The sequence below is a fragment of the Trachypithecus francoisi genome, unplaced genomic scaffold (genome assembly GCF_009764315.1).
Source record: "Trachypithecus francoisi isolate TF-2019V2 unplaced genomic scaffold, Tfra_2.0 Lachesis_group11, whole genome shotgun sequence".
Classification (NCBI taxonomy): domain Eukaryota; kingdom Metazoa; phylum Chordata; class Mammalia; order Primates; family Cercopithecidae; genus Trachypithecus; species Trachypithecus francoisi.
In genome coordinates, this window is record NW_022681456.1 from 124,960,504 (window position 1) to 124,977,864 (window position 17,361).

The following is a 17,361-nucleotide window of genomic DNA, read 5'->3' on the forward strand; positions in this document are numbered from 1 at the left end:
TGGCCTCATAACCAAAACTATTCCACGGAAAGGATTCAGGACTCTGAAGCCTTTGTTCCAGAGGACTCTGGTGGCTCCTAACAGTGAGACCCCTCTGAACAGATTCCAAGATTTGACCATGTCAGAGGTGGGCCTGTCCCAGGCCTCCAGTGTTTGGTTGGTTGGGGTTCCTTTTGTTTTGAGATAGGGCCTTGCTCTGTCACCCAGGCTAGAAGGCTAGAGTGCAGTGGTGCGATCATGACTCACTGCAGCCTCGATCCCCAAGTGATCCTCCCACCTCAGCCTCCCAAGTAGCTAGGACCACAAGTGCACCACAACGCCCAGCTGACTGTTTTTTAAGATGGGGTCTCTCTCTGTTGCCCAAGCCGGTTTCCAACTCCTAGGCTCAAGCAATCCACCCGCCTCAGCCTCCCAACGTGCTGGGATTACAGGCATGAGCCACAGAGCAAAGGCCGAGGCCTCCAGTATTTTGACTGCCCAGCCTTGGGATAGGAGGGAGCACTAGCACCCCCAGTACCGCCTCCGGCTGAGTCAGTGCTCCGGGCTCTGCAGGGATCCCCTCTCCAATTCTTCCCAGCCCCTACACCCAGTTCCTTAAGAAGGACTGGTCTTCCCGCTTCCCTGCCAGATCCTGGCTGCAGTTCTAAGTACCGCTGCACTGAGACCCAGCCTCACCCCCATATCCCGCAAAGAACAGTCACAGCCATGTTCCTGGGGAGTTGTGAGGATGTTTTTGTTTGGTTGGTTTTGGTTGGGATGTTTTTTAAGAGCGTCATATAGATATTTATATATATAAATTATTAATGTGGGGAAGGGGCAAGGGGCATACATTGCAAAGGGGGCGCGCACACAGGGATCGGGGAGGGGCAGGGTTGGCACACGATGCTACGCAAAACAGCCACATCTAACAGATGAAATCATCACACCAACGGGGCAAGGGAGGGGCGGCGGCCATGGGGGTTGGGCATGGGAGAGAAGAAAAGCAGGGGGGACAAGGAAGAGAGACCTGGTCCAAGATTCTGTGCGCTTTCTGTCCCCATCCTCGCCTCCTCCCCACCTCTGCATACCACACCAGGCCTTGGCCTTCTGTCTGTCCCTCCCTCCCCCACTCTCTGTCCAGCTGCGGAGGCCCTGCCACTGAGCAGCACCTTCTTGGCTCTGGGTGGCAGGCCAAGGGTGGGGTGGGGGGAGGGTGGGGATGCTCCAAGGTCCAATGTAGGAGCCGTGGTGCTCTCTTGATCGCAGGTTCTACAGTGGCTTGTCGCTTTCCTTCTTCAGGTGACTAGGGAAGGGGCAGTGCATAGCAGAGAGGTAAGAGACTTGAGACCAACCCTGACCTTGCCCCCTTACCGAAGGGGTTGTCAGAGGAGGGGTTCCCTCCCCCAGGAGCACAGCGCCCAGCTGTTCCATGCCCACAGCCCCTCCCAGGCTTGCTGAGCCCATGTCCCCCTGGGGACCCTGGGGTACCTGTAATAGTCCTCCTGGGCAGGCAGCGGCACACTGTGCAGCGGGTGATGGGCATGCAGCCACTGCTGCTGTTCCAGCGCCAAGCGCTGCAGCTCAGCTGACTGTGCATGCATGGCCTGCAGCTGATGAGCTGCTGACATTGGGGCAGAAAGGGAGGCCGGCAGGTCCCGGTAAGGGGCAGCTGTGAGCAGGAAGGGCAAGGGTCACGTGACCTGCCCTGGACCAGGGGGTAGCCAGCTCCTTTACACACAGAAGTAATGAACTAAAAAGTTAGGTAACACAGCCAGTTCTCTAAGTTGCCAGTGGTAGAGTGGAATTGGGATTCAAACCTCTTAGGCTGACACTAAAACTTGTGCTTCTCTTGGGCAGAGGTTCAGCTCTCCTATTCCCATGTCCAGCTCCTCGAGGCATCTCCTCATTCCTCCTCAAGCCCAACTAGGCCCATCCCCCCACCTAAATACCTCCTTTCTGCCCTTTTCTCATTACAGCTTGCCTACCCCAACTTCCATCCTTACCAAAGAGCTGGTGACGAAGAACTTCGTTCTCGTGCAGAGGGTGAGGAAGCAGGGGGTTGGGGAGAGTTCCAGCTGGGTAGGGGATCCGAGTAAGGTGAGACCCTGAGGCCAGGGGGTCGATGAGAGGGTGCACCGAGGCAGAGGCTGGAGAGCAGAGAAGAGGAAGGTGTCACCAGAAGGCAGGTGTAGGGAAAACCATGCCTTTGGGTGAAGGGATCCAAGCCTGGGAATTGAGTTGGACAAACACAAGGAGCTCCAAAGTGGAACGAAAGCAGAATGGAAGAACTAGAGGCCTGTGGGGGGTGGACAGGCTGAGCCCTACTGGAGGAGGGACATATGGATGACAGAGGACAGGAAATTCCAGTCATCAGAAGGGTGTGAGGGGAAGGAGAGGGAGAGGTCGACTGCTTGAAGGAGGTGGAAGATAGAAGTTTAGGAAATAAGACAGGAAGAGGCCAGGTGCGGTGGCTCAAGCCTATAATCCCAGCACTTTGGGAGGCTGAGGCAGGCGGATCACCTGAGGTCAGGAGTTCAAGACCAGCCTGGCCAACATGGTGAAACTAAAAATACAAAAACATTAGCCAGACATGATGGCACACGCCTAGTCCCAGCTCTTCAGGAGGCTGAGGCAGGAGAATCACTTGAACCTGGAAGGTAGAAGCTGCATTGAGCCAAGATCGCGCCACTGCACTCTGGGCAAAAGAGCAAGACTTGGTCTCAAATTAAAAAAAAAAAAAAACAAGAAAAAAAAGCAAGCGAGTGCGGTGGCTCCCGCTTGTAATCCCAGCACTTTGGGAGGCCAAGGTGGGCGGATCACAAGGTCAAGAGATCGAGACTATCCTGGCCAACATGGTGAAACCCCGTCTCTATTAAAAATACAAAAATTAGCTGTATTTGGTGGCACACGCCTGTAGTCCCAGCAACTCAGGCAGGCAGTGCCTGCTGAGGCAGAAGAATCACTTGAACCCGGGAGGCAGAGGTTGCAGTAAACTGAGATCGCGCCACTGCACTCCAGCTTGGCGACAGGGCGAGACTCCGTCTCAAAAACAAAATGGTGAAAGGATAGTAAGTAAAGCTCATTATTGCCTGTGACACCCAAACCCAAAGCTACAGGGCCCTTTCTAGAAAGTTACAGATCTAGAGACGGAGAAGAACATGAAAGACCTCTCACTGTGAGAAAAGGAGAAAATGGCAAAAAATAAGAGTTGAATCCAGAGAAATCAGAAAATAGGTTTGTGGATTGGGCACAGTGGCTCATGTCTGTAATCTCAGGACTTTGGGAGGCCAAGGTGGGTGGATTGCTTTGAACTCAGGAATTGGAGACCAGCCTGGCCAATATGGCAAAACCCCATCTCTACCAAAAATACAAAAAATTAGCCAGGTATGGTGACACATGCCTGTAATCCCAGCTACTCTGGAGACTGAAGTAGGAGGATCACTTGAGCCCGGGAAGTTGAGGCTGCAGTGAGCTGTGACTGCACCACTACACTCCAGGCTGGGTGGCAGAGCGAGACTATGTCTCAAAAAAATAAGTAAGATATGTTTGTGAAGGACTCGGGAGAATGGGGCTGTGAGGATAGAAAGGTGTGTCCTTCAAAGGCTCCCGCCTGGGCCTCTGTCATGGGTAGGATACTAGACTATGGAGAGGACTGGGGTGTGAGGAATACAGGTTCTGTGGCCAGGCAAGGCCATGAGGAGACAAGGCTGAGAGAATGTCAGGGAGGCAAAGTTGAGGGAAGCAATCTCAGGAAAAGTTCATGCCAGGCGAGGGGAGGAAAGTCTCAGCCAGAGGAACAAAAGAGCCCAGTCATGATGGGGGAAGGTGGCCCCAAAGGGCCAGGGCGAGGAAGGAGGGGGTCTCACCTGCATGGATAGCATCTTGCTGGTGCAGGTGCAGGTGCGAGTGGATGTGGGAGTGCTGGTGGTGATGGGGAGTCACATTGAGCATCTGCAGCCGGGCCAGCGGATCATTGCCCAGGGCCGCCACCCTTTCTGCGTGCTGCCTCTCAGCTGCCAGCCGCTCAGCATAGGACATGTCAGGCCGCAGGGCTGGCCCAGCTGCCAGTGCTAGACGTTCTCGCTCCAGGGGCCCCAGGCTCGGATGAAAGGGGAAAGGGTGCAGGCCAGGTGGGCCAGGCTGCAGAGCCAGGCCCCCATGTCGGGGAAAGGGATCCAAGCCCGGCCCAGGGACCCCATGTAGGGGTTCCAGCTCACTAGGCTTCACCTCGAAGCCAGGCTTGAGGCGGTCACGGAGGTCTCGTTCACGGGCTTCCCGTTCCCTCTCCCGGGCAGCAGGATCGCTGCTGTACAGGGCCGGGACATTGTAACCCAGGAGCCCCGGGTCCACTGCCCCCAGGGGCACGTAGAATGGATGGTTGCGATTGCCAGGAGACATGACATGAGGCCGGGCATATTCACTGAGAGTGCGCAAGGCTGGAGTGTCAGGACCCAGGTAGGGGGGCACTGTAGCCACCGCACTGCCCGGTTCAAATGGAGGGCGATGGGGCACTGGGCCCAGAGATGGGCATTCCACCGGAGCACGGCCCTCCTGAGCCAACTTCTGTGGGGTACAGGGAAAAGTGGAGTCAAAGCCGCAGTTATGAAAAGAGGTGGCTGGTTTCAAGCTGCCCATTTGTTTCCACAGCTGAATGCCAAAATGCCTCACCTCACTGAAACTCTGCCCACCTGGAACTTAACTGCGACCCCCCTTCCGAATAGCTGCCCTTCTTGGGATCCACAGATAGTCCCATCTGAGCATGCCTTCTCCCAACCCAGGAATGCAGACTGCTGTCGCTGAAATCCTTTTCGGCTCCATTTCCTGGGCTGCAGTGGTACCTCCCCTCCGACAGGTGGCGACTTGACTCGCCCGCCCACCTAGCACAAGCCCCAGCACAAGCCCTAGCCCCAGCCCCAACCCCAACCCCAGCACAAGCCCCAGCCCCAAGCCCAGCCCCAAGCCCAGCCCCAGCCCCAGCCCCAGCACCGCAGCGCGGCTAAGAGGGAAGGAGGCAAAGAAGGCGGTGGCGCAGGCAGTGACGCACTCACCACGCTGCGTTCAAGCTCGCGCTCCTTCTCGCGCTCGCGTTCCTTCTCGCGTTCCCGCTCGCGCTCCCGCTCCTTTTCTTCGCGCGCGCGCTGCTCCGCCTCGCGCCGCACTTTCTCCACCAGGTCGGCCCGCTTCTTGGCCAGTTTGGAGCCCTCCAGTGGCACGAAGTACAGGTCGCTGCGCGCGCACGAGTTAAAGCCGCGATCCAGGTGTTTGTTGAACCTGCCGGGCGTGGAAGCAGCGCGCGCTCAGCCGGTGCGAGATGCCCGGTGGAGCCCGCGGAGCCGCGGCCCCAGCGAGTGCTTGTAGGCCCCGCCTAAAAACCACCCCTGCAGGTTGAGCTGCTGCTGGCCTCACTGGCCGCTAGGAATGGACAGAGGAGAGGGACGTGCTTTTCTAAAACACTACACCAGCGCAGGGCCCCTCCCTGCTACTCCCTCTCCGTCGCCGCCTTGTCGTCCCCCTTCCAGGCCCACCTCCGCCCCACCTGGCCGCTCACCTGGCAGACTGACTGGCATGGCTGGGCACATCTACCACCTTGGGAGGGGGCGAGGGGCTGCGGGCTGGCGGAACTGGGCTCTCGGGGGTCTCATACTCCTCAGCCGGCTCCTGCTTGATCTGCGTGGCGCTCAGGGGCGGCCCTGAGGCAGGGGCCACAGGTGGTGGTGGCAGAGATGGCAGGCCTGAGGGCCCCGCAGGTGGCAGGGGCCCAGGTCCCACGGTGGGCGAGCCCGGCTTGAAGGTCCCTGGGCCTGCAGGTGGCGAGGTTCCTCTATAGCCCGGTGGGGTCCCCGTTCGGAAGTTGGGAGGGGACCCGGGTTTGTATCCGGGTGGGGTGGCTGTCTTGTAGGCCCCTGGGGACGGGGCTCTCTTTCCGTACGGTGGGGGCCCAGGTGGGGAGGCCGTTTTGTAGCCTGCTGGCGAGGAAGCCACGGTGGCAATGACCGTGGAAAGGGTAGCCGAAGAGGTGGTGACCGTAGGCACCGGTGGGAAAGGGTAGGGCGTCCCCTGAGGTCCCTGGGAGGGGGAGGGGTGTGAACATGGGAAGGACCCTTGAGAAGTAGAAGAGGAAGAGTTGGAAGAGGAAGAGACTGGAGGGCCATTGGGGCCTGCTTGGCTGTAGGACACCTGGCTGTGAGGTGGGGGCAGGTGTGTTGGCCCTGGTGGGTAGGGCCTCAGAGACCCCAGGGAGGGAGACATGGCATAAGGGTGTGCGTGGTGGGAGCTGCCGCCCTCCAGAGGGTGGGGAAATGCTCCAGGAGGGGGCCCAGAGCTTCCGTGATGCTGCTGCTGCTGCTGCTGCTGCTGCTGCTGCTGCTGCTGTTGCTGTTGCTGGTGGTGATGGTGATGTGTTGAGGCTGGTGGGTGGGCAGTGGACTGGGCCCCAGTAGAGGGCGGGAAGGGGCCTGGATGAGCATTGCTATTGGCTAAGAGGCGGCCATAGGGAGGAGGTGGGGGACCCTGGCTCCACACAGCCTGGGATGGGAGAGAAGGCTGAGTATACTTGGGGGGCTGATTGGAGACAGAGAGGCTTGTTGGGGGAGGGAAAGAGTGGGGGTAACTGGGCAATGCCTGGGAAGCTGGGTAGGGGGAGGCAGAGGAAGAGGAGGAAGAACTGGAAGAGGAGGCTGCTGCAGAGCTACTACTAGAGGATGAATAAGGAAACCTCATGGGGGGTGCTGGGGCAGAAGAAGAGGAAGCAGGAGGCAGAGAGTGGGGTGAAGGAACCAGAGTCGGGCCCTTCTCTGGGCCAGGAGGAAGTCCACCCATACCCTGCCCCATGGCATGGGGAGAGGGTAGATGCCCAGGTAGTGGTTGGGCCCCCAGGCCGGGGGGAGAGGCTGATGCATTGTTGAGGGGTCTCAGGGCAGGTGGGGGAGGCAGGTTCGGGGTCACATGGGGGAAGTTGGCTGGTGGTGGAGCAGAAGGTAGGTTCCCACCACCCACTGGAGTGTTAGGTGGCTTTGTTGGGGGAGCACCACCAGCCCCAGAGCTTGATACTGAAATGGGAGTAGTGGGTGGGGGGTGCTGCTTACCCCCATTAGGGCCCCCCACTGATGAGGCAGCCCCTCCCCCCTTGGGACCCATTGGGGGTCCAGACAAAACTCCTCCACCAGCGCCCCCAGGATAGAGCTGTGGGTGAGGGGGAGGGGCCCCAGGAGGAGCCTGGAACATTCGAGATGTGGGGGGCTCCATGGGAGCATGATATCCAGTGGGTGTCACAGAAGGATGGGGTTCAAAGCTAGCCTCTGGCTGTCGAGGGGTGCTGTCTGGTGGTGGAGGGGAAGGAGGAAAGAGTGGAGGTGGGTGGTAGGGGCGGGCTGGGCCCTGGGACAGGCCAGAAGATGAGTCGGAGTCATTCTCCACACTTCCAGGGCTGTAGATGCTGGGGGATGTGCTTCGGTTGTCCTGGTCAATATCCCTAGGGTCGCTGCTGCCATCATCATTAAGGCTCCGCCCATCCAAGCTATCCAGATCAGAGGGAGACTGTGGCCGAGGGAGTTCCTGCTGTAGAAAAGGGAAGCCTCATTTTTTCTCTTTTCCTTTCCTGCTTCCCTGAGATTTAGGGCCTGTCTTGCATAAAATCATTTCCCCTCACAGCACACTGTTGTACTGTGATGTGGTACCTCTTGCCATCTGGGGATTCCCCACTTTCCCCACATTCTTGGCTGCTCCCTAGCAGCCAGTCTTGTTTCCCTCCTGTAAAACCCTATTCCTTCCTCAAGGATCCATCTCAAGCACCTTGTCTCTACCCACAGCTGACTCCAAATCCCTGTCTTCCACCATCTCATAACCACCACTTTAACCATCCTCCATCCCCCAAGCCCTTGGTTCTTAGACCACTTCTGGCCGGGCACAGAGGCTCACACCTGTAATCCCAGCACTTTGGGAGGCTGAAGCAGGAGGATCACTTGAGGCCAGGAGTTCCAAACCAGCCTGGCCAACACGGTGAAACCCTATCTCTACTAAAAGTACAAAAATTAGCCGGGCGTGGTGGCTCATGCCTATAATCCCAGCTACTCGGGAGGCTGAGGCACAACTGCTTGAACCCAGGAGGTGGAGGTTGCAATGGGCTGAGATCGTGCCACTGTACTCCAGCCTGGGTGACAGAATGAAACTCTGTCTCAAAAACCAAACAACAACAAAAAAAACAATAAAAAAGAAAGACCACTTCTGCATTTTCCTTAAGATTTATTTGTTCCTCCCACTAAGACTTCTCACCCAGAGACTAGAATCCCCCAACTCTTCTGGTCCCCTTTGGCCCTGCCAGGTCATCTGGTGGTCTGTCAAAGTTCTAAGAATCTCTCTGGCATATTACAGACAGAACTGCTCTCATAAGCACTATGATCTGGCCTTTCTCTTATGTCCCAGGAGAGATCCAGCTAAGAATAGTGAGCATAAGGAAGTCTGAGAAAAGAATGGTCACAAGATGGGTCAGGATGGCGACAGGGGTCTCCCACCTCAGTTTTGGTCTTTTTTGGTGCATTGGCCTCCTCACTTTCACTCTCTGAGATCTCCTCGCTCCGACCCTGCTTGTTGACCTTTGGGGTGGAGGCTTCCTCTACTCGGGCCTTCTGTTAGAGAGAAAGAAAATTCCTGTCTTTTCCTTACCTCCCAAGCTCCCCCGTTACCCTCTGCCAAACAGGAAGCTCCCCCGACAACACACACACACCCTCAGCCCCAGTGCCTGGGCATCCTGTGGGAGGACCCGAGGACAGAATACCTTGGCTGTCTGCCTGGACTTCTCAGCTTTGCCATCACTGCTGGACGTGCTGACCCCTCCAGGGGAGGCCCGGCCCCTCGATCTCAGTTCTTCCCGGGGCCCAGGGGCCTCTTTCTTCCGTCCACTCCTCATTGACATCTGCAGGAGGAGGAAGGAGGTAGGTAACACTGTTCTTTACACTGCACCTAACTTTATGGTGCACATTATTTGTTCTTCTTCTCTAGACCCTTCCTCCTAGCTTGCCTGCCCCGCCCCTCATCTTTCAGGTCTCTCATTTTAACTCACCGAGTCTTTATTCTGTCGTGTCTTCATTCTTCAGGCTGTGGAGACTCCATTCTCCTCTGCCTGGGCAGCTGAATACAGAAACTTCTCTGCTCCGCCCCAAGTTCCCCACAGCTGTGGTCTGGGAAGCAGGATCTCCAAGTTTCCAGTAGAGGCACCTGGAACTTTTGCAGGATCTGTTTTCAGTGAAACCTGTTAGAAGGAAACCATCAGAGTCTCCCACTGGGAGAACAGAGTCACAAAGGAATACGATTGTGCTTGTCAGAGAACTGAGCAAGTGGCCCAACCCTAAGCCTTTAGGCCAAGAGGTACAGATACCACAAGACACTGCTGGCGTGCCCCATGGGCCACCTTAGCTATCTAAAAGGCAGGGAGATGCTGCTCAAAGTATAATCTCTTTCACCTCTGTAGAGGGCAGAAAATTCAGATGTACCTACAAGCTCCAATCCAGGAGATCACACAGTTTTACCCTTCATGATCCCTAAAGGATATTTGTGAACGCACACATTCCACGGAGCCTTGCAAAGGAACATGAAGAAATGGAGCGCGGCATGGTGGCTCACGCCTATAATCCCAGCCCTTTGGGAGGCCGAGGTGGACGGATCGCAAGTTCAGGAGTTCAAGACCAGCCTGGCCAACATGGTGAAACCCAGCCAGGCGTGGTGGCGCGTGCCTGTAATCCCAGCTACTCAGGAGGCTGAGGCAAGCAAATCACTTGAACCTGGGAAGCAGAGGTTGCAGTGAGCCGAGATCATGCCACTGCACTCCAGCCTGGGTGACAGAGTGAAACTTTATTGTCTTTATTTTCTCAAAAAAAAAAAAAAGAAATGACGTTGAAGTATTAATTTGTTGAGTACCTTCTTTATATCAAGCCCTTCACACACATGATTTCATTTAATATTTACAGCCAACCCTGAATGGTAAGCATTATTACCTTCATTATATAGGTGAGGGAACTGAGGCTCAAAGATTGTGATTGTGACTAGCTCAACCTCACACAGTGAGGAACCAGTGACAGAGCCAGAATCAAACCCACGTCTGTGACTTCAAAGCCCATGCTCTTTCTTCTGTACTTTGCTACATTCTCCTCAGAAGTTGGTGGGGAGAATTCTCAGAAGGCCTAGATCAGTCACAGAGATATGAAAAGAATCTTTTCTCACATCAGAGTAGGTAGAAGAAGAATGTCCCATTCTATAATACAAAGGAACACAGCCCTACCAGTCCCAAGACTAAACCTAGGTAGCCCCAAATTGTAGAACTTCACTTTTGAGAGCTTCATAAAGGACTCATTCTCTAGTACTTGAGCTCCCTAAGGCTAGAGGAAAAGTCAGGGTTTTCACAGGAATGATTAAAGACTCAAAATATCCATGAGCAAACAATACAGATTTACCAATTTTGAAGCCTGTCCTCCTACTTGGTGAAGACAGGGTTACACAGCTCCTCAAGCCAGTCCATCCATATCTGTCTATCAGTAGGTAGGCAGGTATAGCCAGCTATATTCATTTGCACTTGTTCGTATTCCTTGCTAAGTGTCAAGTCCCTCCAAATTACTGATTGTAAGATCTTTTGAGAGCAAAAATGGTATTTTCTTACTTTTTCTTCCTTTCCACTGATGTCGTATATATACGTGTGTGCACTTCTCTTGTGATTGACCTTTAAACCCGCTAACTTCAGTAGGTCTTTCTTCCTGAATTAAGTGCTGCTAGCTCCAGTGGGAATAGACTAAGCTTACCCATCTATTCTATTCTGAGTTGGAGGCCTGCTAGGTAAACGGCATGTCCATATTCTGTAGTGTATTTTTCCCAAGGAACACAGTAATTCTCACTCACCTCCATGGAACCATACTGATGCAAGCAGTAAGGGGTGAGTCTAACCTTTCCAGGAAACTTCACAATTTACTTAGAATCACAAAATTGCTGGGACAGAGCCTGTCTTCTGAACTTTCAACTGATGTTCTGCCCAGTAAACTAGTCTTTTTTTTTTTTTTTTTGAGACAGAGTTTCATTCTTGTTGCCCAGGCTGGAATGGAGTGGCGCGATCTCACTCACTGCAACCTCCACCTCCTGGGTTCAAGTGGTTCTCCTGCCTCAGCCTCCTAAGTAGCTGGGATTACAGGCTGCGCCACCACACCCTGCTAATTTTTTTGTACTTTTAGTAGAGACAGAGTTTCACCATGTTGGTCAGGGTAGTCTCGAACTCCTGACCTCAGGTGATCTGTCTGCCTTGGCCTTCCAACGTGCTGAGATTACAGGCGTGAGCCACTGTGCCCGGCCAACTAGTTTTTTTTTTTTTTTTAAGATAGATTTTCATTGTTGTTCCCCAGGCTGGAGTGCAATGGCATGATCTCAGCTCACTGCTACCTCCGCCTCCCAGGTTCCAGCGATTCGCCTGCCTCAGCCTCCCAAGTAGCTGGGATTACAAGCGCCCACCACCACGCCTGGCTAATTTTTGTATTTTTAGTAGAGACGGGGTTTCACTATGTTGGCCAGGCTGGTCTCGAACTCCTGACCTCAGGTGATCTACCCGCCTCAGCCTCCTAAAGTGCTGGGAATACAGGCGTGAGCCACCGCGCCTGTCCTTTATTTATTTTTTTTTTTTCAGCTACAGCTATTTTCCCACATTTTTTAGTTGTTGTGTAGACTGGTTTTAAAATACTATCAACCAAAAAACAAAAAAGAACAGAAAGAAAAAAAAAAAAATCCAAAGAACAACACCCACCATAGCAAAAGAGGAAAACAATCTTAAACAAAAAGCACCACAAAGATGACTATTTGTGACTGGTGTATCTTTGCCAGCCCTCCTAGAGAAGGGTGCCCATCTCCCTTCCCTGTCACAGAACCTGTTCACCAAGTCAGTTAGGTTAGGGGATTCAAAAGGTAAGAGAAACACAGGAATGTACCTGAGGAACACAGCAATCATAGTATGCCCTTCTTTTCTAATCACCTGAAATCTGATAAAACTAGCAATGAGTAGCTTTGAAGGACAAAAGCAGTCATAAAAGAACAAGTAATCCTGGGGATAAGAAGTGGCAGAGGAGGGAAGGAGTTAGGGTTGGACTGTGTGTGTTTCTAGACCTGGGTCATGTTTTAGCACCAGCCTGCACTCCTAGCAGACAATCATTGTAACTAATATTACAGAGCACCTACTCTGTATCTGGCCACACACTAAGCACATTCACCTTCGTTACCTTACTTTAAAAAGAAAATGATTAAGACCAGACTGGGTTGGGAGGAAAGTGAGAAATAGAAAAAGAGCCCCTAAGTAAGAACAGGAAAAGAAATTAAGAGACATATGGGATGTCAGAAGGAATACAGTGGAGTCACAAGCTCCCTGGGAGGGGCTCGCAGGCTAAATTTCAGAATCATTGGCCCAGCCCCCAACATCATTCTGGACCTGCCAGACTAACCAGTCCAAAGTGACTCCTAGATAACAATGCACTGGCCTAAGCCTTCTGAGAATCCAGGACCTTTAGGGAGGCCTCAGAGATCATCTCATCTATGGCCCCTTCATCTTAACAATGAAGCCGGACACTTCAAGAGAAGTGACTTGCCCAAGGTCACAGAGGCACAGCCAGGTCTAGAGACACAGTTTTCCTGGCTCCTATTCTATAGTATTTCCCCGGCATGAGGCTGTTTCATGCAGCCCTTTGTCCTGGGCCACCCTCACCTGGGATGGGCCTGGGAGCCCAGCCATTTCTACAAGGTCAGGGAAGAAGGCCAAAGGTTAGTTGAGGTAAGGAGGAAAAGGGTAAGTTATTCAAGAAGGGAGGCTCAAAGAAGAATTCATGTTTTAGAAAATGAAAGAAAGTGCAAAGAAGCAAAATGACAACTCTACAAAAAATATAATAAGGGAGGTAGAGGTCAGAACCAACTGCCAAAAGATGGTGAAACCTGAACAGGAGCGTTTTCACCCTCCCATCATGCCTAGGTGGAGAGACTTGGAGAAACACCTATGATCTGCAAGGAACATATCTACCTGTTCCAACAGACTGCAACATGAAAAGGGACACGCTGCCGTGGGGAAACTCCCATCCACCAACAGATCCAGAAACATCCTCCAGAACCCAGCCCAGAGTCCCAAGGACATAGCCGCAGGCCGACGTCCAATAAAGATTCGAAGCCCCCCGCCTACCAATTGGACATCCCACCGGATCACTACCATAGCGACACAGTGGCAAAAGGTGCCTCCAAGAGACCATCCCAGGAGTCCATCTGGAAGCCACCCCTGCCCCCTCCCAGTTGCCAAAGCAACTCCTACTCTCCTATAGCACCTCAGGGAAGGGAGCTTAAAGGTACCTACCCGAGTCGAAATAAGCCCATGCACAAAGGGAGATCTTTGAGCTCAAAGCAGTAACTAAGGCCTCCCTATATAGATCACAGCTCCAGGGGCAGCTGACTCTCCGGAAATTGGAGGGTGGAGGTCGCAACTTGCTTGGAGTGCCTGTAAGGTTGCTCAATTATCTCATTTCCATCCTCCCAGAACCCCTTTCTTCCCAACTCCCCCTTCTGTGTTCCTGTTTTCCTCCTCATTCGTTTTGGAATAACCCACACTACTGGGCCCCAGTGCCCTCTCCAAGAAGTAACTATGTCTGGGATGGGGAAAACAGGGTCAGAGGTGACCTGGAGTAGGGGAATGAAAACCGTCACAAAGACATGGACTTCCCACTTCCACGCTGGAAAACCTCTGACTCTTCTCAAAGATGGACCTCTTTTTGCCCAAGCCTCCGTTTCCCCGAGGTTCATCAGCCACAGTCCCTCTTTCCACCTACCACACCCCTTTCCCACTTCCCGTCCATTCCTAACACCCCCAACCCCAGGCTCCGGAACCCGTGTTCTGGGCCTTTGGAGCTTTTTCCTGGAGCCTTCATGCCCCACCTCGCTGCCATCTCTCCTATCCCTTCTGCCTTCGCCCCGAACCCCACTCAGAGCATCCCCCGTTTTCCTCCGCCAACCCCCGCCTCGATGTTCCTCCTCTTTTGGGTCCGCGGGTCCCGGCTACCCTCCGGCCCCACAGCCTTCCTCCGGATACCCTACCTCCTTCCCCACCTTCCCGATCCTCCCGAAGTCCTGGGCCCCGACCCTCCTCGGCGGGCCCCACCCCCTGAGCCCCCGGCCTCAGGCCAGGCAGAGCCCGCAGTGGGGGGACGGGATTGGGAAAATAACAAATGGAGGCGGCGGCGGCAGGAGGGGAAACTGGGAGGGGTGGGGGTGGGGAGCCGCAGGCCGGAACCCGGGCGGGACAGAATCCCGCGGGCCCGGGGCCCAGGCGGCCGCAGACCTTACCTGCTGGTAGCTCGAGACGGCTGGCTGGCTCCGAGCGGGATTCCGGGCTCCGGCGCCTCTGGGGGGCGGCGGCGGCAGCTCCCCCGCCCCCCTCTCCTCTTCTCGGCCTCAGTCGCCGCCGCGACGACGGCGGCGGCGGCCCCGACCCCCCCGGAGGGCGGCCCCCATCCCCCCTTTTCCCCGCCTGGCCCCAATCGCCCGCCGGCCCCCGGAGCAAACCCCGATCCCCGCTCTGCTCCCCACCTCCCCGGGCTCGCCGCCTCCCTTTGGACGCCCGGAATGCCCCGGGCCGCGCCGCCCGGCCCCGCGGCCCGCCCGGCCCTCGGCGCGGCTCCGACCCGCCGCCTGCGCCCGCCTAGCGCAGCCCGCACCCGCGCGATCCCGGGCCCCTCGGCCGCCTCGCCCACGGCCCCCGCCCCTTCCCCGGCGGCCGGCTCCCTCGCCCCCTCCTGGCCCCTCCCCGAGGCCGCGGTCCCTCCGAAATGGCCCGGCCCGAGGCCCGGACCCGGCACGGGGCTGCGGACGGGCTGGGCGGTGCGTCCAGCGACTCGCACTGGAAAGCGGACGGCGAAGGGAGGGAGCCTGGGAGAGGGGGATGGGAGAAGGGAGGAAGAGGGAGAAGGAGGGAGCGCGGAGGAACGGAGGAGAGAGGGGCCAGGAGGGAGACGCGAGGGAGGGAGCGCGAGGCAAGCCGCGAGGGGGGAGAGAGGGGGAGCCGGAGAGGGGGAGGCGCCGCGCGAGTTGGCCGAGGCTGAGGCCGAGGGGGCCGGGGCGCGGGGAGGGCTTGCCGTGGCGGAATGTGGGGAGCCCGCGGGCCTGGCGCGGGAGAGGGCTAGGTAGGAGGGGCTGTGGGTGGTGAGGGCAGATGAGGGGAGGCTGAAGTTTGGGGGCGACCGGCTCTGTGGCAGAGGTGAAGTGGGAGGAGTTTGGGGGATCCTGGGGTAGAGATTGGGATAATGGGATTGGATTGGAAAGATGGAGCTGCCTGAGGGCTTTGTGGGTGCCTGGTGAGAAGTGAAAGAAGGTTGGGGTGAGGGGTCTGTGGCAGAGATGGAGCCAGATGGGTTTGGGGGCTATTATCAGAGAGAATGGGATGGAAGTTTGGGGTCATAAGGAGGGAGAAAAATTGAAATTATGACATATATAGGAAGATGGGGCTTCTGGAAGACAGTAAAGCTTTTGGGGGTGATTCGTGTTGGGAAAAGAGTCAGAAATATAATAATTGGGGGTGGGGGGGTGAAGGATAGCTGGAGAGAGAAGTCCAGAGGCAACGTCAGTGAAGAGAGAGGAGGGAACGTGAAGAACCTTAAGGGATGAAGGAGGTGGACCCAGGTGCCAATTCTAGAGAAAATGGGTTCTGGGTAAGAAAGGAGGGCTCTGGATGGGAAAGGGGGGCGGGAGACACGGGGCTGGCTGGATCCTGGGGGTGGGGGCTCTCAGTGGAGCCCAGGAGGATTTACTTGGGCAAGCAGAATGGGGAAGAGGGGGATAAGAAGATTGGAAGGAAATGTAAGCTGAACAAGGCCTTGGCGGCAGTATGGAAGAGGAAAGATCATGGATGGGAAAAGAAAACGGAGATGGGGCCAGCGCGGGGGCTCACGCCTGTAATCTCAGCACTTTGGGAGGCTGAGGCCGGCGGGTCACTTGTCAGGAGTTCAAGACCAGCCTGGCCAACATGGCGAAATCCCGTCTCTACTAAAAATACAAAAATTAGCTGGATGTGGTGGCACATGCCTGTAATCCCAGCTACTCCGGGAGGCTGAGGCAGGAGAATCCTTGAACCTGGGAGGCAAAGATTTCAGCGAGCAGAGATCGCACCACCGCAGTCCAGCCTGGGTGACAGAGCGAGACTCCGTCTCAAAAAAAAAAAGAAAAACAAAGAAAAAGAAAATGGAGATGGGAAAGGAGGGCAGTTAAAGGAAATGACAGATTTGGTGGGGTGGGGGGTTGCTGGCAAGCCCATGGGTAGATAGGTAAGGGATACAGCTTGGAGGAGTGAGACACCATCCTCAGGCCTTCCATCTAGTGGCATCTCCACTTTCCTTCTCAAATCTGTTGAAAGTCATCACTGAAGTTCCCCTGGGTCACAGGGAAGCAGTCAGGTGAAGATTGGGCTTAATGTGGACCCAAATCCCTAGGTATCCTTGTTCCTCAATCCCACCTGTTCTAAGGTGTAGACAATCCCCACCACACACTGCAGGCTCCTCCCAACCCTTCCCTCTCCCTCCCCTGCTCTCCAGGTAGCCTCTGGCAGTCAGTCTGCCGCTGGCCATGAAGCCAGCACCTCCGCCAGCCCACCACCAGTTCCTTCCCCTGGGCTCCCTCCTGGCCCTCCACCAAGCAGCAACATCTCCTAGGACAAAGGACACAGGGTGATTTTTGGCAGCAGAAATTGGGAAGGCCAGAGAATGGGAGGGAGGCAGGCTGGCAAACCGGAAGAGCTGGAGCTGGAGTGTGGATTGGGAGCCCTCAGTAGCGCTCCATATTTGGGTTGGGGGCCGGGTACTTGTGGGACTAGTCTTGCTGGAGGCTAAGGGTGGTCCCTGAACTGGCAAGATCCTACCTGCCTTCAGGGAAGGAAGGAGGTTGGCTCTGGAGCAGGTCAGTAGATTTTGTCTCACAATTCCTTGGGCCAGATTCAACAAAGTTCTGGGAATACTCAAAAGCTCTAAACAAGATTCCAGAGCACTGGGGAACTGGGCGCAGGAACAGGAACCCTTCTTTGGCCTGGGAATGAGTCATCACTCTGAAGTCCCTTGAATTGGTTGACACTCACCACTCCATGCACACCTTCCCACCCCTCCCAGGGCCTCCCTGAGACCAGGCCAGCTCCCTGTCTCCCTGTGCGCCCCACTCCCTCTTGCTCTAGCATAGCTCCTGCTCCTCCCCACCCCCAGCTTTGTTCCAGGGCTCCCCCTTTCCCCCTAACCCTCTCTCCCCATTGCATTTCCTCTCTTTCTGCACCACTCAGTTCAGACTCCCACTGGGCCTTGGCTCAAGCCCTTTCCAAATCCCTTCCAGGCTGAGCTCTTCTCCCGTGTTTTT

The 17,361-nt window shown here is 55.5% G+C and overlaps 1 protein-coding gene across 7 annotated transcripts; it reads right to left on the bottom strand.

The window, feature by feature from the left end:
• Positions 1-708: 708 nt before the first annotated feature.
• Positions 709-14,721, bottom strand: ATN1 (atrophin 1). Of its 7 annotated transcripts, XM_033222990.1 has the most exons (12): positions 14,317-14,451; positions 13,334-13,474; positions 9,038-9,226; positions 8,753-8,890; positions 8,490-8,603; positions 5,528-7,536; positions 5,028-5,250; positions 4,668-4,856; positions 3,846-4,542; positions 1,983-2,126; positions 1,468-1,648; positions 709-1,282 (listed from the first exon to the last, which is right to left on the bottom strand). In XM_033222990.1, exons 3-12 carry the CDS (start codon positions 9,062-9,064, stop codon positions 1,249-1,251), a joined length of 3,756 nt encoding a protein of 1,251 aa, XP_033078881.1. In that variant the 5' UTR covers positions 9,065-9,226; positions 13,334-13,474; positions 14,317-14,451; the 3' UTR covers positions 709-1,248. The 7 variants fall into 7 exon arrangements, 6 of the variants coding, with proteins under 6 accessions (XP_033078881.1, XP_033078882.1, XP_033078883.1 ...); XR_004440073.1 differs by lacking the exon at positions 13,334-13,474 and having other exon boundaries at positions 4,648-4,856; positions 14,317-14,453; XM_033222991.1 differs by lacking the exon at positions 13,334-13,474 and having other exon boundaries at positions 9,038-9,198; positions 14,317-14,453.
• Between the last annotated feature and the right edge of the window lie 2,640 nt (positions 14,722-17,361).